Below are 24,130 nucleotides of genomic sequence, written 5' to 3' on the forward strand. Positions count from 1 at the left end.
TTCACCCATCTTGAGTAATTTCTGGCAATCTTCTTCTCCCACAACCTTCATAATCCTTCACTTTTTCCGACAACCACCCTATCGTTAAATTTTGGCAACCCTCTCCCACTTCTAGTTTTTTTTCCTTGAACAAACCCAATTTAAAGCTAATATAAAGAAAGGAAACATCATCCTAAATGCTCATTTCCTTCCTTTTGTATGTTAATTGTGAAGATCATTCTTCCATTGCTTTTCAAGGTAACAAGTTACACATTTTAAGGAAGTTTCTCAATGTAACAAGTTACTAGGTTATATGCTCAAAATTGTTGTTATAACAAGTTATTCGACCTAAACCATGCAAGTGAGTGACTCTTGGGGCCATTATAACAAGCATATGCAAACTATATTGCACGTTGTAAATTTATGAAACACAATTGCATGCCATCTTTCTTTATGACGAGGGTTATAGACATGTATTTGCATGTCATTTGTCCCCTTTTATGACACGTAATGTATGTCATTAAAGACATATTTTATAGTGGTGTATAACAAACTAAATGTGAATAAATTCAAAGTTGAAGGAGTTATATGTAAAAGAAATATTCAAATATATTTGGTGTTAATGAATATTTTAACAACATATTTGGTTTATGAGAAATTTAATGTCCTCCTACATTTTATTCCTACTTATCTTCTTATCCTATAAAATATTGATATGTGGCATATTTAATGACATATATAATGAAATTGATAATATTTTAGTCCACTTATCACCATTTAATATAGGTAGAAGAATATTAGAAATAAAATGTAGGAGGATATTTAATTTCTCTTGGTTTATACCATTTATCAATATCATATTTGATGTAAAAAATTGTGTTGCATTGATGCAAATTTACACCAAGAAAAAGTGCAAATATAAAAGTGCAAATATAGGATTTACAATTCAATTGAAAATTCCTCAAATCAAGTTATTTTTTACACTTTTTCAAAATAAAATAAAAATAAATGTAATTGATAAATGCTCCAGAAAGAAATTTAAAATATCTAAACATATAAACCTCTAATTTAATAAAGACAAAATTATGTGATGTAGTCTTGTGGTTTGTAACGTCATGATTTTCACAACCAAAATTTTCATTTTTAAATTAAGTAAAATCATTGTTTCTAAGAAAAACCAAGTCATGAAACCATAAGTATTAAAATACAATCATCCCAAAAATCAAAGTATTATAACAATACGAAATCATGAAAGATGTCGATGAGAGTGTACAATCTAGCATTCGTCTTCTCACAATCATATTAAGTACCTAAAACACATTTAAATCCACAAACAACAAGTGTGAAGCTTAGTAAGTTACCCTAAATATCACATACAACACAACATAATAAACAACTATGGGCTATCAGCAACCCGAGGACTATCAGCAGTCCTATGGGCTCTCAGCAACCATATGGGTTATCAACAACGGCTTTCAATAGTCCTGGAGTTATTAACAACTCAAATAACACACATAACAAAAATCAACAAATAAGACTTAGTTAGTCTAGCATGCACCTCATTATGACATAGGTAATATGGTGAGAATACTCACCTTGTATATAGCAGCTCGACACAACACAACATTACTCAAATGGTGAAGACCGACCCTAAGAATCACCTAACTAACAATATAAAATTTCACTCTCAGTCTACACTCTATAACCCCCAGGTTGACTAAAAGTTAACATGGTCAAGAAGTCAATGGTCAAAGTTAGCGGTTAAAGCTATCCCCGGCCAACCCCTACATCGTAGATACCATTTGGCCATACTATGGCAGCATTAGGATAAAAACAGTCGTAGGAGTGTCCATCGCCACATCATGGTGGTCAATCCGCCACGTCATAGGAACATCTCTAGACAGCTTAATGCATTAAGCTCTTAATCTTTCAAGCTATACACTCAAACTTTCTAAAAGGCTTTATTCACCCCAAAGCATCATAAAAATCGCTTTATAGACACGCATGTCTTGAGCTCAAGTTATATCAATATGGATAAAAAAGAGATCGAGATCTCATGTATGAACCCAAAACTCAACAACTCTCCAGATATGGGAAACTAGACCACGAAGGAACTTTAAGAACCCATAAAGCTGCCAACTTTATGGAGTCCATACGAGTAACCCACCCCAAACATGGAAGAAATTGGATAAAAACCTAGATCTAGCATTCTTGACACATAAAGGTAGGAGCTTGAGGACTTACAAGAGTCTTAAAACAACACGGGATGTAAAAAAAATATATTATATAACATTATAAGTAACAAATATTATATATAGAAATTTATTATACAAATAATAACCTACATGTGATCCATTTGTAAAAAAATAATAATAATAAATAAATAAATAAATAAAAAAAAAAATTGGAGCAGATTTACCCAGCAAAATACTGCAAAAAAGAATAATTTAGATTTCGGGTTTGTGACGCCTTTAACAAGTTTTTTTTTTTTTTTTTTTTTTTAATAATAAAATAAAGACAAAAATTAAATGATAGAACCATATATCTAAAGAGAATAAACCTTAAATTTAGTTAATATAATAAACATATTTTTAATGTAATAAAAGGTTGTCTGTTTATTGATGGGCCTGAGCCAAATTCTTTTAAGTTTTTTTTCCCTTTTGCTTGGCTCTTGGGTTCTTCACACAAAGAAATCGATTTTGGTTTTGTAAAAGGACGATTAGGCAGAAGAAAATCACTAATGAATGATAAAATAAAAAATTACAAAGAGGTCGATTCAGTGCAAAACCTTTTACAAATGTGGTTAGGTTCTTATACTTCTGATTCACTCACAGGGTAGTTTGTAAATTGGATTTGTGAACTTCGTTTATTGGTAAATTTTGAGCAATTTGGTATAGAAGCGTTGCCGAACTGCTAGGGTTGACACCAAATCTAGGGATTTTTCCAAAATCGTTCTAATATTTTGCGTATCTTTTCTTAATCATTTAATTGGATACATAAATATTAGTATGTATTTGGAGCAGATGATGTTAAATATTAAGCATTAGGTTCTGGTAGGACTAATTAAGACAAACTGTAAACCATCAGCATTACATCGATGGTCATTAAATCAGGATTTCTACTCATTGGTAACATGGAATAATAGTGGTTTGTTTATTTAGAATCGTTGATATTTGTATTAAACAACCATCAAAATATTACATCAACACCAACACCCACTACTGCTTTGTCTTTTATTGGATCTCACAAGTAGTTAATGCATTACATGTGATTAAGAAGTTATATCATTAAAATTGTAACGTAACATTTTGAATAAGCAACTTAGTACATTTGGGTTACCTATTACCTATTTAACTTAATTCCTGTTTTTTCTAAGTTTCAAAATTTGACTCATTTGGGTCGTAGATGTAAAATATACTAAATTGATTGGTTTCTAAGTAAATGAGTTGAACTCAGAATTTGCTTTACGAAAATGTCGCAGTTTATTTGATAAAAAATAATAATAAGTAATCTCGACTCCATTCATCACATTTATAGTGTTAGTCGGTCTTTAAATTCTTTATTTATTATTTTTTTTTTATTATTTTTTTTTTTTTTGAAACGGCAAATCTAACCTACTCCTAAACTACACCTTAAATCCACCTATGTCCACGACGGGACTTGAACCCTCAACCTCAAGGAGGGAGGGCAACACCGGGTACCTCGATCTTTAAATTCTTTATTTTATCAAGGGATAAACCCATCTTGTAAAATCATGTGGTTTGCCCACAGACATATTTTAGTTAATTCGGATTTTTACTCATATCTTTAATGCATCAAGAACCATGCTTCTGAGTTTTAAAACACCTGATTGGGAGGAATCAACATTATTTGCAAACATCAAAGATCCCTAAGGCTATTTGAAAGCAAGGCCCAGGTTATTGATCTGGAATCCTGATTTCCGGATGTTTAGGAGATCAACATGTAATGTTGGGTAGTGATCAGGAGGCGATTCAATTGAAAAAAAATTAGTCGAATCTTTCTTTATACATCATCATACATATGAATACACATACAAACAAGTTTGCATTTATTTTATCACGCATTCTAATGGAGGTCCTGCTTATGAATGGTCAGGGAAGGCTTCCTTGCCAGATCAGAAAGGGAGTAATAAAATGTAAACATACAATCTTCAACCCAGTCTAGCCACCTTCTACGCCACCAAGGATTGGTGTAAAGAATTGCAACAAATCCCGATAAGAAGACAAAACATGTGGAACTAGAACTTCCGTAGAAGCATGTCATATCGATATCATACCATTTCTCATTGTCTTCTTCTTCATCTGATGGATTGGTCAGCTGTGAATTAGTAGTTGTGCATTTCTTCACGAGTGGTGGTCCACAAAGAAGTGGATTCCCTTCATAGCTTGCCTCCGAGAAGGTACCAAACTGTGCAGTAAATTCTGGGAGTCTGCCTGATAGATTGTTGTGAGAAACAATGAAAGTAGATAGCGAGGTAAGCTTAATCAGTTCTGATGGAACATTTCCGGTCAAACCATTTGAAGAAAGGTCCAAGCTCTCTATTTTTGTAAGATTTGAGAAGCTCACAGGAATGGGTCCAGTCAGCTGATTGTGAGACAGGTTTAAAGCACGAAGTTGGGTTAAGAATCCAAGTTGTTGTGGGATTTCACCTGTTAGCTTGTTACAGGAAAAATCCAATCCCGCCATGTAATCAAGTATGTCTCCCTTGTAGCTGAGAAAGAGCCTTTTTGTTGTAAACTCAACTTCATCATCTGTTTCGAATGCATTGAAGTCGAAGTTGCTAGAAAACGACCACCGTAGAATCCTCCCGTTATTGAAATAGGAACTAAAGGAAAACCCTATCATGATAACTCATTGTCTTTTTGTTGTAAACCGTAGAATCCTCCCGTTATTGAAATTGGAGCCAACCCCAGCTTAAGCTTCCTGAGAGTACCTCGCCATGCAATTTGTTGTTTGATAGTTTTAACAAATTCAACTTAGAGATGTTTGTAAACAATCCCTTTGGTATTTCTCCTGATAACTCATTGTCTGATAAATCCAGCATCACTAATTCACTCAATTCACCAACTGAGGATGGGATAACACCACTTAAACTATTCATGGACAAATTCAAATGCCCCATGTTGGGAAAGAACTTTGGTATATCGTCAGGAATAATACCTATCATTCCATTCCCAGACATATCCAACTCCAGCATATTAGCATTCCTATACAGTGGCATACCGACAAACAAGTTGTTCCTTAGAACAAGACCTTCCAGATACGTGTTGTTTTTAACCAACCAATTTGGGAAGTGTCCCTCCAAGGAGTTCTGTGACATGTCCAGTTGCCGTAACTTGTGCTGGTGAACTAGAAACCCAGGAATGACATGTCCTTTAGGCATTTTCATATTACAATTAGATAGCTCAAGAATTTTCAACTGGAACATTGGAATCCAACCTATAGGCTCTTCTGTTTCCACCTCAGATTTGTCATTATCGCCTCCGAATCGAACGACCTCAAGCTTTATATGATTGGATAAGGAGCTGAAGGAGAATGAACCTTCAAATTTGTTATGACTAAAATCAATATACTCGAGAGATGTAAGATTAGCAATGAGGGATGGCTTAAGTATCCCTGAGAATTGGTTTGAAGAAATATCCAACAACTTAAGAGATGATAGATTTTTCAAACACTGAGGCAGAGTTCCATGGAGCATGTTGCCACTAAGATCCAACTCATGGAGGTTCTTCAACTCACACAACCCTGTCAAACGACAAAAAAAAAAAAAAAAAAAGGTTATGCGTAAGCCATGAAACTCAAAAGGTAAGTTACAAAATATTAACCTTCAAGAAATATATGACTTGCATTTGCATGGTCATACGGCTTCAAAAAGATTAAACATCGAGGAAAGGTAATGTTACAAAATAATCACAAGACAGACACGTGCATGCTTTAGCTAACCTACCATGATCCGGTAATGAGCCGTTGAGCTTATTGCGAGCAAATGAGAGAGCTCTTAGGGAAGATAATGCCTGTATTGCTGATGGGACGCTCCCAACAAAACTGTTCCAACTCAAATCTAAGACCTCCAGATGGTGAAAAGATGCAAAAGCTGGATGATCGATAAGAAGAGAGGATTGGATAAGTAGGTTACTAAACAAAAACCCTGAAAAAGGATTTGTTACAACTACAAGTCATGTATGATTGATGGTTGAAGCTAGATAATGTGGTGAGCCACCTACCCACCCGCCTCTGTAATCTTTCATTTAAATTTGGCTGAGTTGTTTAGCCAATAATAATAATGTCATTAATTAAGTCGTGACGGAAGAACTTTACCTTCAATTGGTATTGTTCCATTGAAACCATTACTGCTCAAGAGGAGGACTTCCAAATCAGACAAATTAAGGAATTCTGATTTAAGGCATAGAGTCGTGTCAATCATTTTAATAAAACAATTAGCAAAAATCGAAATGAATAAATAATATTTCTATATTGATGAGTCTTTTTAAGATAAACATGCCTTGGACAGGAAAGGAACTTCCCCATGAAAAAGAAGATGTAAGGTCAAGAATCTTGAGGGATGGGAGGGCAGTTAGGCATGATATGATGCTCTTGTTGAAATTGTTATATGATAGATTTATACTCTTCAGCCTTTTCAATCTCGATAAGGTCTTACAATCTGTAAAAATAAAGGAAGGTAAATCTTAGAGAAACCATGCATGGTCTTGTAAAGTTTGTAATTATGGAAGAATTTAAGATTCATTAGCATTCAGGAACTTCATCACTATTAACAAGTTAACATACCATGGTTCGGTTACGCTCTTATAAAAGAGAATTCATTTACCTTGGATATTTGGTGTGCCATTGAGATGGGTAGAACTTAAATCCAGCTCCTCCAGGTTAGTGAGATGTGATAATTCTGTAATGCGAAAGAAAAACACATATATATCATGTAGTATGCATGTATTTTCAGATGTACAATTTTGAAGCTAGTTAATTTGGAGCATTATATGTTCATTAATCTTTCTCATCATTATAACCAGGCAGCCTTAGTTAGAGTATAATATCGGCCCAACAAAATATGCCCACTCTCTTATTTAGGTATATCTCTCTTGTTCCTCAAAACCTTAATCAAAACCCTAAATCCCTACACCAGAAATCAAAAAGCAAATCCTGTACTAAATCAAATAATCAAAAAGCTGTACCAATATCTCCAACTCTTTTACAAATTGTATCTAGTTAGAAATTTACAAATTTACACCAACAATTGACATTTAAATAAGATTAATATACACCAAGTCCAGCATGATATTAGATTAACAACCCCAGATTAACATGTTTCGGACCTTGCAAAAAAGTCCTTTTGGGTCCCAATATTTGGAACCAGTCCAATCCTCAGTGAGATCGGTTTGGGTCTGGACTGGCTCCAACCCCTACTTTAGCATAACCTCTTAAGAATACATTTTCATATTTTTCCAATTGCATATATATATATATATATATATATATATATATATATATATATATATATATGTATATATATATATATATGTGTGTGTGTGCGTGTGTGTGTGTGTTTATATTTTTCACTTAGATGCGGTTAGAAATAACTATTTTATATATATGAATCTGAATACATTTTCTGTCGCTAAGTTTAAAATGTGACTGAATTTCTAGAACTATGCATTTTCAAGACGTGCCTTCCTTTTGTGATGTCAATTTTGTAATGAATGTGATTTCCACATACCAAATCTTTTTCATGCAACTATTTTTGTGATGCCAAGTTATAAAAAGTAACTGCTTATTTGACATCATAAAGATAAAACATTATATTTTATTTTACAAATTCCATAAAGCATATACAACTGAAAAGCTATAAAGATACATATATGTAATTATTAAAAAAAAAAAAGTATAAGTATAAGATGCAGGAATGATTTTACTATCAAGTTGCACATTCAATATGTTTAGTCAACATTCACTTTAGTGTTTTAAATGTAAATTTAATGCATAAAAGAACTAATGAAATCAATATACTATAAATATCTACCCATGACCATGAAAAATTATTTTATATGTATCAATTATTTAAAGATAATATTTCTGTCTTCTGTAGATAATAAATGATAACTACAATTACATAGAAATTCAGACATGTATACTAAGTTTCTTGGACTTTGTGTCCCTCATTCTGCAGGAAATTTCATATCGGCACCACTAGTTTGAAACATAAACAAAAGCCCCCCTCAATGTCACCTATCGCGTCTCTCTATTAACCAAGCCAATGCAACCGAAACACTTATACATCTCAATGTGTGAAGATCACACATAGACCATAGACATGACACAACATCCCACAAACACTCTATAAATATAGGTTCTCATGCATCATACCAAATTGAAAACAAGATAAAATCAATCAAGTTCATATGGTCTAAAAATGATACTCAAACAACTATGGAAATAAGTATATACAGTCATAGGAGGTACCTTGAGCTGGAAATGGTCCCGGCATTTGATTGTAGCTAAGATCCAAGTTTGTAAGCGATGAAAGGGCTTTTAGAGATGTTATGACGCTTTCATTAAACCAGTTGCCCGCAAGATTTAAACTTTTCAATTTCCTCAATATGGAAACCCTCTCAGAACCTACATTTAGGAATCCAATCGAATTTATAAGCTCTAGCCAGTTTCATACAGCCACAGAGCTCTGATAAGCCCCAACTTAGCATGGATTGCTTTTAGTTGAATTGCTTTATTATAGTTATTTTATTGTCTGTTTTGGGTCCAGGGGTAGTTTGGTCTTTTTTAGTATTATGTCTGTTATTGGTTGTTTGTTATGTTGGGAGCACTAACTTTGTCCCAGGTCTGTTTTAGGGGACCACTCCCCTGAGTCATGTCTAGTTTAAACTTTAAATATATACCCCTGCAGGTTTTTGTTTAGGTAGCTAAGAATTAATTTGTAAAATGAACTTTGTTCTTCTTCGAGAGTCCATTCCTCTCAAATGAATGGGAAAACCCTAATCTATCTTATCAATTCATAGTTTCATTATCAGATTGTATGCAAGAATGAATAAGGGTCTATCAATCTCTTTTGGAGAACGTATACAAGTACATATCTATATCCGTTTTAAGCATTGTAAGGCTTCCATTAAAAGAATTGTTTATTATATCAGACCAAGTGACTTGATTGTAGTGTATTGCAGTAGTAATATCTCTACCACAGATAATCAAGTCCTTATTGCGATTTTTCTGTCCCAAGTAAAGAAAGGTCATATTTTAAATTTCACACATGGATGAGTCATTCTGTTATGGTCTTGTAATGTTGCAAAAGAGGGATTTGTGTACAAGTCCAAGGTGACTTTATTGGCATGATGTTTTTATGATGATATTGCTTACCTTGAACCTCAAAGGTACCATTGAAGCGACAATAGCTTAGATCCAACACCTCCAAGTTCTCTAAAGCACCAAATTCTGCAATTCATGTGAGAAGGATGTAAGTATCTTTAAAACAGGCATTTATGCATGTTAACCATAAAAAAGAAGAAACGAAAAAGACACAAACCTACCATTGGTAGGGAAGTTTCCATTCAAGCTAGTGTCGCTAAGATCCAAGACTTTGAGTGAAGTGAGTGTCTTTAATGATGGAAGGATGTCGTTATCGATATCACGATTCCCACTAAGGTCTAGTACCTCCAACTTCTTCAAACTCGACAGCCTTTCAAGCCCTGCAAAAGAAAGAGAATTTTTTAACACAGGCATCCTAGCCTTTTGATATTGAAAGGGCAACTTTCTAAGCACAATTGGTAAATACTAAAAAGCTGTAGCATGATTTGCAGGATCTGAAGTACACATAAAGTCTTGTGTTTGGTCTTTTATATATAGAAAAACATTATCCAACCATTAGGGTTCCTAAGAAGCGTCTTTGAGTGCATAAATTAGTTGGATGTTATGTTCACGAATTTGAATAGAGTCGACTTACTGGAATGTTTTGCTCAAAAAAATATGATGTTGGAACAAGGTGAAAGAAATACTAATTAAAGCAATTAATCATGTTGTACCTGACTTCATGAACTCTTTATCAAGAGAATTCTGTGACAAATTGAGACTTGTCAACTCTTTAAAATGAAGAAACAAGGAAACATTCAATGGCCACAGCTTGCTTTCATCCTTATACCAGTAAGCATCGAACCCTATCACCCCTCTTAAATTGTACAAAGAGAGGTCTGTCACATGCACTGTTGTTGTGCTGCAGTTGATCCTCTCCCAATCACAGCAGTTGCTGCCACCATCCCCAGGGGTACCACCACCATAATCAACCCAGGTAGGGAGAAAATTGTCAATTTCAGAACCATATGACTTCATATAGGAGGTTTTGATTTCCAGTAGTGCCTTTCTCTCCTCTTCTACGCAATCCCCTTGTGTATGCCCAGCCATTATTAGAATATGTATCATCATTAACATCAACAGCCAACATAGCAATGATTTATGCTTACTACAAGCCCAACACTCCATTTTAGCAGCTAATGGTGGCTTTGTAGAGACACTCACAACATTAAACTTCCTGTTAGGTTTGGTTTGCTTAGCTTTGCTTGGAAAACATTTGATATATGATGAAATGAATATGTATGAATAATAATAATTTCCACACATAAGTCATCAAGTCAATGCTCAAAATTTCCACACATAAGTCATCAAGTCAATGCTCAAAATTTCCATACATAACTCTATTCCATCTATTCCATTGTCACTTTGTCAGTGACTCCTTCAACTTCACCCTTTCCCTTTTGGAGTATGATACACTCCCAAACATTTATGACACGGCATTTGTTGACTCTTCAATTAATGAACTTCTAAGTCTCCAATTGCCCTATTAAATTTTTGGAATTACTTACAAAATCAAAAATATTTACTAACTACACACTAATATCAATTACATCATTTCCATTTAATTTTACTGAAGTAAATAAACAAACCTAAGAACAATTTGACAAAGAGAATGACTGCTGTAATTGATAGATATTTTTATTTACACGTTTAATTCAAAAAAGAGATCAATACAATTTTTTTTATACATTTTGCTCTTGCTTTATGTACTTCTCATACTCCATTCTGCATTTCATGTTTATTTTTCTCAAAAAAGCCACTTAAAACTTGAGTTCTTATATTGGTACCCAACAATATTTATAAGGCCGCTACATCCTACTTTTGAGTAAAAACTGAATAACTAAGTATCATTCATTTAAAGGTAAATTATATTTTGATCCTCAAGTTTAACTTCTTTTTTAGGTTTTGATTCAAAAAAGTTGTCTTACAGATATTTTATTATTTATGTATTGTAATTTAAACCATATTAAATTCAGTTGACCCCACCTCCCCCATCCACGTCCCCTCGTTTTTGAAACACTTACGCAGATTCATGATGGTGAAATCAGATGTGAAACTGAAGAGTGAGGGTTGATCTTAATTAGATGAGCCTTTTATTGTGTTTGGCAAAAAAAAACTTATGTATTACTTATTAGCTTATAGCTTATTGGCTTATAAGCTAATAAGTTAGAGGGAGTTAACTTTTGTATACTCGTAATGACCAGACTCGCTAACCTCCTTGTGATTTCCAGGGACGGGTTCTATAAATTCCTGGTAAACAGCCAGATGAGAGCCATTGCTAGAGATCACCGTACCCGGAAATGAAACCGGCTTCGATTTTGAAATTGTAACAACCCTAACCCGATGAGTAGGCCCTTTCGCCTCCCTTCCTTTCCTCCTCGTCTTCTCTAACCAAATGATCATTTTCACCACCATTGGCCGACGACGGCGATGAAACAGCGTCTAAGCCCTCAATTTAGAGGGTTTTGTATCAGTGGTTAGAGGTTGCAGACAGGGGCGAGAATGGGTGGGAGTCATAGTAGGTTCGATAAGCAGTACACCGTCGACGCTGGACGGAAAGGGAGCGGAGGATTAACGGAAAGGTGGAAAGGGTTTTAACGGGAAAGGGAAATGGTAGAATTAGGTTTGGTGGGGTTGAAGGGCGGGGGGTAAAAAATTAGGGCTTAGCTTTTCAAAACCAAAAGTCCTTTTTGGAAAAGAAAAAAAAGCAAAAGATGTTTAGCAAACTGGTTTTAAAAGTAACTTTTGAAGTTTTTACATAAGGAAAAACAACTTTTTGGAAAAGTCAGGAAATCCTGACTTTTTGTAACTTTTTCAAAAAGGACTTTTGGGGTTTGAAAAGCTAAGCCAAACACCCCTAAATATTTTTTATCACTTAACTTTTGTGCATATTTAGCCACTTAACTATTTTTAAGTTTTGAAATAACATCAAACTTTTGCCTTTGTGCTCATTTAGTCACTTAATTTTTAGTTTGGTCACATTTAGTCACATAACTTTTAAAATTATGCTCATTTAGTCACTAAACTTTTAAATTTCTTTACAAGTTTGGTGACTAAATGAACAAAAATTTAAAAGTTAGGTGACCAAATGAGCACAAATCTAAAAGTTAAGTGGCTAAATATGACCAAACCAAAAGTTAAGTGACTAAATGAGCACAAAGCCAAAAATTTGATGACCTTTTGAAACTTAAAAATAGTTAAGTGACCAAATAAACACAAAACCAAAAGTTAAGTGATCAAAAATGACCTAAACCCTTCATTAAAACTCATAAAAAAAATTGAAGCTTTTAAATTAGACAAAATTACATAAATGGTCCTCATGGTTGACAAAATCGACCAATTATGATCCTTATGACGAATTCTTTACACAGATGGTCCCTGTGGTTTCAAAATCTTTCAAAGACGGTCCTTTTGACTAACGACGTTAACTTTTTCAGTTAAGTCCTATGTGAAATGACATATTTGCCCTTCATGCATAAGGACGCTTTATGTAATATGTTTCTACCACAAGGACCATTTATGTCATTTCACATATGACTTAACTGAAAAAGTTAACGCCGTTAATCAAAATGACCGTCTTTGCAAGATTTTGAAACCACAGGGACCATCTGTGTAAAGAATTTGTCATGAGGACCATAATTGATCGATTTTATCAACCATGAGGACCATTTATGTAATTTTGTCTTTAAATTATATTAAATTCAATAAAAATTACTTACTTTTGGTCGATGAAATCAAAAAAATTATAGGTTTTTTAAATTCTACTAAATTTTGTGTCCAGGTGAATTTCTTTGGCCAAAAACAAAAAACAAATATTTTAGATTTTGTTTTTTATGTTTTATTATAAAGACAATGAAGTGTTTGAGACTTTTTATTTAAATTGATAAATATTTTTTAACTTATTAATTTATAACGGTACGAAAATAACTTATGTGGTGTCAAAACGCTATAAGTTGATTAACACTTTCTAGCGTTTGGTAAAATGACCAAAAAAATGTTTCATAAAGGTATGAGACGACTACACATTATAAGGAGTTTTGATAAGTTAAATGGAGTAACTTATTAAAAATAGTTTATCCCTGGTTTCATACCACTATAAGGAGTTTTGATAAGTTAAATGGAGTAACTTATCAAAAATAGTTTATCCCTGGTTTCATACCACTATAAGTTGTTTCTAAAAAGCTCTTTATCAAATTATTCATTTTAACTTATACCGATATGAAATCTGTAATAAATTAAAAAAAAAAAAAATCATTTTTAAGCTTAGCCAAACACCATCGATATATCTTCTCCTAGCACCTATTCATCCTAACCATTATTCATTAAATCAAAATATATTATCATCATCTCTCCCACACCCCGCCCGTCCATGTATCCACAACACACTAGGGATGAAACTGGGTTCAAACCCAGACCAAATGGACCTAGACCTGGAAAACCCAGAATCGATTAATGGAATTTTGTAGAACCGGAAATTGGACTGGTATATAGGAACCAGTTCCAGGTACGGTACCGGGTAAAATGTGTCTAGAACCGGAAAACCCAAAAACATCAAAGTGAGTAGGTTGGAACCGAATAAAGTAAGTTTAAAACCAAAAACCTAAAAAAAACCGAAATTTTTTTGACAGTTACTTACTACTTAATGGGTTGAACTCTGAAAATTTTCATATTGATATCTCAAATTCGAGGGACTGTAAGTCATTGAATATGAAACTAAAATTGACAAAATTATAGTCTAAAATCATGTACAAACTCTAAACTACACTCCGGGAAAACCCGCATGTCAATCCGACTTGAAACGAATGAGATATGCATGTGTTAATGTTTTCACATAATACAAAGTACTAAAACAAATAGCTGAAAAGTTGAAAATTTTCAGCTTTGATATCCCGACTTCGGAGGATTGTAAGTCATTGAATATTAAACAAAAAATAAAAAATTATATTCTAAAATCATGTACAAACTCTAAACTAAAAGTTGGAAAAACTTCATGTTAATCCGGCTTCAAACAAATTAGATATGTATGTTTTAAAACTTTCACAGAACACAAAAAGTTGAAAAACAAAAAACTTATAGCTTTGATAACTCGACTTTAGGTGACTATAAATCAATGAATATAAAACTAAAAATGACAAATTTATAGTCTAAAATCATGTATAAACTCTAAAATACACATTGGAAAAAATATGTATGTCAATCCGACTTAAAACGAAGGAGATATGCGTGTTTTAAACGTTTCACAGAAACCAGATCCGACCTCTAAAAGTGGTTCTAGTTCCGGTTCTAGGACCCGACGGACCCAAACCCGGGCTACCCGAAACCCGGATAAAGCTAATTTTTAAGTCCTTAACCGAAACCGATTCTAAATATTTCGGTTCTAAGGATTCTGGTTCCGGTTTTAAATCTCATCCCTACAACACGCCCCACTGTAACACCCACACATGTACACACACCCTCTTGCCCAACCCCAAATGTTATTTAGAGGGGTGTGTCTTCAAGTTACAAACAGGGGAAATTGAGTAATCTAATTATTTGAAAAAAAAACAATTTTTAGCAAAAATAACCATTTTGTCCGAAATAGACATTCCAGAATAAGAAAAAACACGTTTTTTGACTAATTCTGGACTACGGTTCACATTTCGGACTAAAAATTCGAATTTTAGGGGAAAACTATTATAATTTCAAGAACAAGTCTGAAAATCCGAAGAACAATTTCGGAATTTCGAGAAAAAACCGTTTTTACTTAAATTTAACAAAATGTTAAACAAATACAGTAAATATGGCTATATATTCAACAATTATAATGGCGCTATTTTTTTTTCTTTCAAAAAAGTCACTCATAATTTTAAACGGTTTTAGAAAAAAAAAAAACAATTCATATTTAAATAACTATTTAAAAAAATAAGATTTTTAACTTTTTTCTTCAGAGTATTAACGTAATTTTTTACCATGAAACACAATTTCTTAATAGCTATGGGAGTGAATGACTTATTTTTTTTGTTAAAACTACATAAGATTGGAAATTTTGATTTTTTATTTTGGAAAATACCAAACCAATTGTTTTTTATTTTGATTTTGGTTTTTCAATATTTTTTTAATATTTTATTTGGGGTTTTGTTTTGTTTTGTTTTTTTTTATTTTTTTTTATTTATTAATTTAGTAAAACATAATACAAGAGGAAGTTTGTTCACATTTAGTCATTGAATTTTCTTTAAAGGGAAACGAACTTTCAACTTTGTTCATATTTAATCACTAAAATTTTTTACATTCTTTATTTATCACTGAACTATTGAAATTGTTCACATTTTACTCTTATGAACAAAGTCATTATCCTTATTGAAAAACAATGATATTAAACCCTTATAAATAGACATTTCAGACATAATTGATGATATTAAAAAAAAAATGGGAAAAAACCAAAAAACAATTCCGAAATTTGAAGATCAAACTCGGATGGAGCATTTCGGAATAGATCATTCTTTGAAAAAATTGAAAAGTAGTTTGGAATGTGAACAATATTTGTAAACCAGGCGTATTTTAGGTGCAATAGAAAAACCTTAAAAAATGGTTAGATTACTTAATTTCCCTATTTTAGGTTCACTAAAGTTCTTATGGCTTTTGTAAAATGTTGATGCCGTGAAAGTATCCGTTGAGAAAGGACATGCACTTTTTGGTATCATAGACTCCTAATTAATATGGAATTTTACTAGAGGTGTTGATAACGGTGCATATATTGCTCATATCTCTAAGGAATCAGGAACCATGTGTATTAACTATAAAAGACTTAATTTGGTTAGATCAACATTGGGAACCTTTATGATTCATAAAGACATTCTACCAAAAAAAAAAAAATTGTAAGAAATTCCAAGGTTATTGGTCAACTAGGAAAAGGATGGATGATTACTGGAATCCCGATTTCAAGATGGTTAGGTGATCAACATTCATCAATGTTAGCTTAACCTTTATAGGAAAGGACTGAGAAAAGGCACTTAAGGAGCAACTGTTTATATACTTTTTAACATAGGTTGGGATGTGCTTGATTTGAAACATGGTTTGTTGACCACTTCAACTTCAAAGTTTGGGAAGATGTGCCTACAAACTGTGCTCTAGAGGACCCAAATGCTATTGCTGGAGCAGTTGTTCAACTACTCAACCGTTGGTGTTTACTTGTGAGGAATGACATGACAAATAAATAATTTTCCATCCTTTTTGTACCATAAATCAATGTAAGTTTATTAAAGCGGAGAAATAGGTGTAAGTTCTAGTAACTTGTTCAATTTTGCAACCTACCATAAATCAAATTATTTTGCGTCATAAAAGAGATGTAGAAACACTTAAATCACTAGAATCTTCTAATGCATCATCTGACGTATATAATTATACTAGTTGTAAAACTCATGTATTACATGAGTTAATTTAAAGAAGAAAAAGTTAAATATAAAAGTCAAAATATTTGAGAACTTTGAATTTATAATAAAATAAAAAAAATAATGAATTATCATAATTGAAATATTTTTATATTTTAAATTTAAACAAATAATTTATATAAACAAACAAAAGAAACTAATAACCTTTAATTTGAAATTTTTGAAATTAAAAGGTAAGTTCCTTAATGAATTGATATCCATTTATTGCAATTATTACATTAAAATATTATATGAAAATTAATAAAATAAAAAAACTCATAAAATGACATGTGAAAAAAAATAATTCAAAATAACTATAAAGTGACATTTGGCAAATTGAATGAGAGCGTGACATGTGGAAAAAAAAACTTAGTAGATAGAAAAACATAGAAATATGAATACATATGGAAACAAGTTTGCATTTATTCTATCACAAATTCTTAAAGAGGTCCTAGCTACAGAAGATCATAGAAGGCTTCCATACTAAATCATAAAGGAAGTAATAACATGTATATATACAATCTTCAACCCAGTCTAGCCACCTTCTACGCCACCGAGGATTGGTATAAAGTATTGCAACAAATCCCAATAAGAACACAAAACATGTCGAACTAGAACTTCCATAGAAATATGTCATATCAATATCATACCATTTCTCATGGTCTTCTTCGGCTGATGGATTGGTCACCTGTGGATTTGTGGTGCATTTCTTCTCCAATGGTGGTCCACAAAGAAGTGGATTACCTTCATAACTCTCCTCCGTGAAGGTACCAAACTGTGACTTCATTTCTGGGAGTCTGCCTGAGAGACTGTTGTGAGAAACATTGAAAATAGACAAGGAGGTAAGCTTAATGAGTTCTGATGGAATTGTGTTGGTCAAACCATTTGAAGAAAGGTCCAAGCTCTCTATCTTTGCAAGATTTGAGAAGCTCACTGGAATGAGTCCAATTAGTTGATTGTGAGACAGGTTTAAAGCACGAAGTTGGGTTAAAAACCCGACTTCTTCTGGAATTTCACCTGTAAGTTTGTTATTAGATAAATCCAATCCCGTCATGTAATCAAGGATGCCACCCTTGTAGCGGAGAAAGAGACTTTTCGTTGTATACTGTACTTCGTCTTGTATTCCCAAGGCTTCACCGCCAAGGAAGATTGTACGCAACCCCCATATAATACTCTCATAATGGTAAGAGGAATCATACGAATACAATGATTTGCTTCTTTTTAAGAAAACAAGGTCACTTGGGCCGGTAATATTATGTAGGCAGCTAGGTATTGAGCCAGAAAATGAGTTAGCGGATAAGTCTATGAAACTCATATTACTTAATTGACACAACTGCCTCGGAATAAAACCGTTAAAGTTATTTTTTCTCAAAAGAAGAATCCTTAAATTGGATAGTTCGCCAAGAAATTTAGGAATCCTGCCTGACAAGTTGTTGCCGATGTCTAAAGTCAAAACATTAGTCAAATTACGAAAGAAATTGGGTATTGATCCAGTGAATCTGTTGGAACCCAAATGAAGATGCTCCATATATTGCAAATTTGAGCAGGATGGGATGGGCCCAGAAAAAGAATTTTGTGAGATATCAAGAAATGAGAAAAAAGCTGCTCCGCAAGGAAACCTGCCTTCCAAACTATTATTTCTCACCACAAGTTCAGACAAGCTACTCATGTTGGTAAGCCAATCCGGGATCAAACCTGTAAAAAAGTTATTGCTTATATCCAGAAGAGTCAGAGATTCAAATTTTTGTTTGCTTTTAATTCCAATTTGCCCTGTGAAATGGTTGCTATCTAAATAAACCCATTGGAGAGTACTCCAACTTAAATTTCCTGCGAGTATCTGGCCATGCAACTTGTTGTTTGATAGTTTTAAGAAACCCAATTTGGAGGTGTTTGTAAACAATCCCTTTGGCACTTCACCAGATAACGCATTCTCAGATAAATCTAGTACCCATAATTTACTCAATTCACCAACTGAGGAAGGGATAACACCACTTAAAGCATTCATAGACAAATTCAAAATACTTATGTTGGGAAAAAACTTTGGTATGTCATATGGAATAGTACCTATCATGTGATTTTGAGACACATCCAACCACTTCATATTAGCATTCATATGCAGTGGCATACCACCAAACAAGTTATCACGTAGAATAAGAACTTCCAGATTCGAATTGTTCCTAATTAACCAATTTGGTAATTGTCCCTCCAAGGAGTTGTGAGACATGTCTACTTGTCGTAAATTGTGTTGGTGAAGTAGAAACCCAGGAATAATACGTCCTTTAGGCATTTTCATATTACAATTAGATAGCTCAAGAATTTTCAACTGGAACATTGGAATCCAATCTATAGGCTCCTCTGTTTCCACCTCAAATATGTCATTGTCACTTCTGAATCGTATTGTTTTCAATCAACCAATTTGGAAAATCCCCCTCCAAGGAGTTGTGGGACATATCTAATTCTAGTAACTTGTGTTGGTGAAGTAGAAACCCCGGAACAAGATGTCCTTTATGAAAATTCATATTGGAATTAGATAGAGCAAGAACTTTCAACTGAAACTTTGGAATCCAATCTATAGCCTCTTCTGTTTCCACCTCAAACCTGTCATTGTCGCTTCTAAATCGAACTACCTCAAGCTTTGTAAGATTGCAGAAATAGCTGAATGAGAATGAACCTTCAAATATGTTATGACTAAAATCAATGTACTCGAGAGATGTGAGATTAGCAATGAGTGATGGTGGAAGTATCCCTGAGAATTGGTTTGAAGAAATATCCAACAACTTAAGAGATGTTAGACTGTCAAAACACTGAGGCAGACTTCCATGGAGCATGTTGTTACTAAGATCCAACTCCTGGAGATTCTGTGACTCACAGAATCCTGCCAAAAAAAAAGTGGTTCACCCATTTAGGCATCTGAAAGAGTAACTATTGGAGAAAGGCCAATTTAGCCATACCGTAACAGCATTTCATTTATGCATTTGTCCTAAAAAATCCTAGACTTCTAATCGTGCAATATTCTTTAGATAACTTACCATCATCAGATAATGAGCCATTAAGACTATTTTCAGCGAATGAGAGAACTCTTAGGGAAGATAATCCCTGTATTGTTGATGGGATGCTCCCAACAAAACTGTTTTCACTCAAATCCAAGATCTCAAGATGATGGAAAGATGCAAAAGCTAGATGAAAACAAGAGAAGAGAAGGTTACTAATTAATAAAAACCCTGAAAAAGGATTTGTTATAAGTGATGATTATTGATGAATGAAGCTGGTTAAGCTGTGGGGAAAAACCGCTACCTTCCATTGGAAGTGTTCCACTGAAACCATTACGTCTCAAGAGGAGGACTTCCAAATCACGCAAATCATTAAACTCTGAATTACATAGAAGGACGTGTTAAACAATTAGCAAGAAAGAGAAATTAATAAATAATAATGAAGATGAAATATAGTATTTTAGTTTTTTAACGATGACTCCTTTTGAGGTAAACATGCCTTGGACAGGAAAGGAAGTTCCCAGTGAAGTTGAATAGGATAGATCAAGAATCTTGAGGGATGGGAGGGCAGTTAAGCATGATATGATGCTCTTGTTGAAACTGTTACCAGAAAGATTTATACTCTCCAGCCTTTTCATTCTTGATAAGCTCTTACAGTCTGCAAAAGGGAAGGCAATTCTTAAAGAAACCATGCATGGTCTTATCAAGCATGTAACTATAAATCTTCATTTACCTTGGATATTGGGTGTGCCAAGGTACCAGGTATTACTTAAATCCAACTTCTTTAAGTTAATCAGATGAGCTAATTCTGTCATATGAAAGAAAAACATATATCACACATCATGCTTGCTATTTTCATATGTACATTTTGAAGCTAGTTTGGTGCATTATATGTTCGCTGGTATTTTTACATGATTGTAACTAGGTACCCTTATTTAACGTGCAATACCAGTTCACCACAATAGGCATTATATTTTGATAAATGTTTTTCAAGGGATGCTTATATAAGTAATTAAAAGATTATAGGTGTTTCGGTTGCGTTAATCTAATTAACAATTAGATATATGTTCACAAACACTGTATAGATATGCGTTCTCATGTATCACCGTAAATTGGAAACAATGGAAAAGCTCTTTCTGGAGAACATATATGAAGTATAAAAATACATCCACTTTTACTTCTGTTATGCATTAGTCAAAAGAATTAAGACTCCATTACATTTTTCTTTTGTCCAATAAAAGAAACAGGCCATATTTCAAATTTCAAAACCTGGAAGAGTCATTCTGTTAGGGTCGACTTGTAATGTCGCAAAAGGTAAATTTGTGTATGAATCCAATGTGATTATATATTAGCATGATGGGTTTAAGATGACAAATTGATTACCTTGAATCTCAAAGGTAATATTAAAGTAACAAAAGCTTAGAGACAACACCTCCAAGTTCTCTAAAGCTGCAAATTTTGCAATTCATGTAAAAAAGGTGTAATTAGTACCTTTAAAATATGCATTTCTGCATGATAAAAAAAGGGAATGAAAGATATGACAAGAACATGCCACTGATAGGGTAGTTTCCATTCAAGCCTGTGTGGCTTAGATCCAAGATTTTGAGTGAAGTGAGTGTACTCAATGATGGAAGAATGTCGTTATCAATATCATAATTCAAACTGAGGTCTAGTATCTCCAACTTTTTCAAACTCGACAACCTTTCAAGTCCTGCAAAAGAAAAAAAAAAGTTTTTTATCAAAGGCATCCTAGTCTTTTGATATTTTAGGGACTACTTTCCGGGCACAGATAGTAGTTATATACAGATAAGATTCGGCATGAATTGCAGCTTCTGAAGTAAAGACTTGTGTTTGGTCTATTTTTACTTAGAGCAACCGTAATTTTATTAAAATAGCTAAAGGCCAGAAAAAGAGGGAAGAAAATTACATCCCATATATTAATTGGATGTTGAGTCTATGAATTTGAAAAAAAGATGATGTTGGAACCGGATGAAAAAAAATAACTAAAGCAATTAATCACATTGTACTATACCTGTCTTCATAATCTCTAATTTATCAAGAAAATCATATGATAGATTGAGACTTGTCAACTCTCTAAAATGAAGAAACAAGGAAACATTCAATGGCCACAACTGGATCCCAAGCTCCATGTTTTCATCTACCATTCCTCTCAAATTGTACAAAGAAAGCTCTATGACATGCCCGGTGGTTGTGTTGCAGTTGACCCTCTCCCAATCACAACAATCGCTGCCACCATCCCCAGGGGTACTACTGCCATAATCAACCCAAGTAGGGAGAAAATCGTCAATTTCAGAATCATATGACTTCATATGGGAGGCCTTGATTTCGAGTAGCGCCTTTCTCTCCTCTACTATACAATCTCCTTGTGTTTGCCCGACCATTAGAATATTTATCATCATCAACATCAAGGACCGATATACCCATGATTTACTCTGACTCACAACCCAACACTCCATTTTAGTAGCTAATGATGACTTTATAGAGACACAAACTTCCGGTTTAGTTTGGTTTGGTTTTATTTGCTTGGTATATGAACAGATATGTAATGAGGCATGGAAAACAATTTATATGTGATAAAGTGAATATGTTTGAATATTAATTGCATAATTCTCCGCCATTCATCAAGTCAATGGTCGATCTCCACACATAACTCTATTCCATCTATTCCATTGTCAACCATTCCTTCAACTTGTCCCTTTTGGAGTATCAGGTATGATACAGTTACACTCCCCAAAACTTATGATTCGACATTTGTTGACTTTTCAACGAACTTACAAGTCTCCATTCACATAGCATATTTTTCAATTGCTTATATAAACAAAAATATTTATTAGCTAAACATTAATATTATCACAATCATTTCTTTTACATAATTTTCATTCAAGATTTCTAAAGTATATAAATAATCCTAAGAAGAATTTGACAAAGAGAATGACTAGTGTAATTAATAGATATTTTTATTTAAGCATTGAATTCCTGTACTCCTTTCTGCATTTCAAGCTTATTGTTACTCAAAATAACCACTTAAAACTTGAGCTCTTACACAGGTACCCAACAATATTTATAAGCTAATGGCTGGTTAATAGGTAAGCTGATTTACACCATGAATCTCATAGCAGCATGGGTCGGTTTTGACCTAAAACAGAACCCAACCCATTAAAATCGGTTTTCAAAAAAATAAAAACCGAACCAAGAACCCAAACCGTCGGTTCGGTTTCTCGTTTTTTAATTTCTACATGGGTCGGTTCCGGGTTTAAACCCGAACCCACTATTAACTCAAGTAAACTAATATGGGGTAGGATAGAGGTATTGATTTCTTATATTAAGGGTGAAACATGTGTAACTTTCATACATTCGTCGATGTGGGATAGACCAAGTTCCAAATTAAAATAGAAAACTTGGGGAAAATTTTGACAAGGAGGAAGATTCGAACCCTTGACATCAGGTTCAAGGGGAAGATACTCAACCGCTGGGCCAAGAGGACGTTTGCATATCTAATTCGCACCTTAGCTTATATATATTCATATTATTATATATACAAAAACATGACACTAAACCGTTGAGTCGGTTTCTCGGGTTGGATGGGTCGGTTTCAATGCAAAAACCGAAACCGAACCCGATATTTCGGTTTTTAAAAATTTAAAACCCAAACCGTCGGTTTTGCTTCGGTTTCGGTTTTTTCGGTTTCGGTTTCGTCGGTTTTGGTCGGTTTTCCGGTTTCTTGGTTCGGGTTTGCTCACCCCTACTCATAGGTAATAATTTTTGAAGAACAAACAAAAGCATAAAGGGTCCGATATTAAGAGAGTTTTGTATCAATAGACACATTTGTAATAATTTACTTCGATATATTAGAAGTTATTTTCAAAGATAAAGATTGTAATTTCAAATATTATATTAGAAGGCCACAGCATCCTACTTATGAATTAAAAACGGAAGTACTGATTATCATTCATTTAGAACTATATTATATTTTGATTTTCAAGTTTAACATATTTTTTCAGTTTTGGTCCAAAAAAGTTGTCTTACAAATTTAGTCCTTAATTTGACGTTTTTATAACGATTTTGGCCATCATCTCATATATACCTTTATCTACTCTTTTTATGATATTTTACTATTATGTAAATTATTGTATACCATATTATATTAAGTTGGCCCCACCTCCCCCATTCATATCCCCTCATTTTCTAAAGCAGATTCCTGAACCCTGATGTAAAAAGTTATGTGGATCTTTACAGATGACGCACAAACACATATATGCCCACACATAACAAGAAAATAAAATCCACCTACCATACCTTTGTAGACTCGCACAGCTCCTTGCGGTTCTCATGGATCGATCATATCAA

At 33.5% G+C, this 24,130-nt stretch overlaps 1 protein-coding gene and 1 pseudogene across 1 annotated transcript; both read right to left on the reverse strand.

The window, feature by feature from the left end:
* Window positions 1-3,986: 3,986 nt before the first annotated feature.
* Window positions 3,987-10,787, reverse strand: LOC111909968 (receptor-like protein 56). The gene is made up of 10 exons (XM_052765465.1): window positions 10,041-10,787; window positions 9,549-9,707; window positions 9,379-9,453; window positions 8,473-8,628; window positions 6,827-6,901; window positions 6,503-6,661; window positions 6,319-6,393; window positions 5,948-6,094; window positions 4,892-5,745; window positions 3,987-4,851 (listed from the first exon to the last, which is right to left on the reverse strand). Exons 1-10 carry the CDS (start codon window positions 10,630-10,632, stop codon window positions 4,066-4,068), a joined length of 3,078 nt encoding a protein of 1,025 aa, XP_052621425.1. The 5' UTR covers window positions 10,633-10,787; the 3' UTR covers window positions 3,987-4,065.
* Window positions 10,788-17,209: 6,422 nt separating this feature from the next.
* Window positions 17,210-23,248, reverse strand: LOC111909943 (receptor-like protein 15; annotated as a pseudogene).
* Window positions 23,249-24,130: the final 882 nt, after the last annotated feature.

This window comes from Lactuca sativa, chromosome 1, assembly GCF_002870075.4.
Source record: "Lactuca sativa cultivar Salinas chromosome 1, Lsat_Salinas_v11, whole genome shotgun sequence".
Lineage (NCBI taxonomy): Eukaryota > Viridiplantae > Streptophyta > Magnoliopsida > Asterales > Asteraceae > Lactuca > Lactuca sativa.

Coding starts and splice junctions, on each gene's coding strand:
- LOC111909968 (XM_052765465.1), bottom strand. CDS start 10,632: ATGTGTGGAAATTATTATTATTCATACATATTCATTTCATCATATATC. Junction 9,454..9,548: donor TGGAAACTTCCCTACCAATG/GTAGGTTTGTGT, acceptor CATGAATTGCAG/AATTTGGTGCTTTAGAGAAC. Junction 5,746..5,947: donor CGGCTCATTACCGGATCATG/GTAGGTTAGCTA, acceptor GTCGTTTGACAG/GGTTGTGTGAGTTGAAGAAC.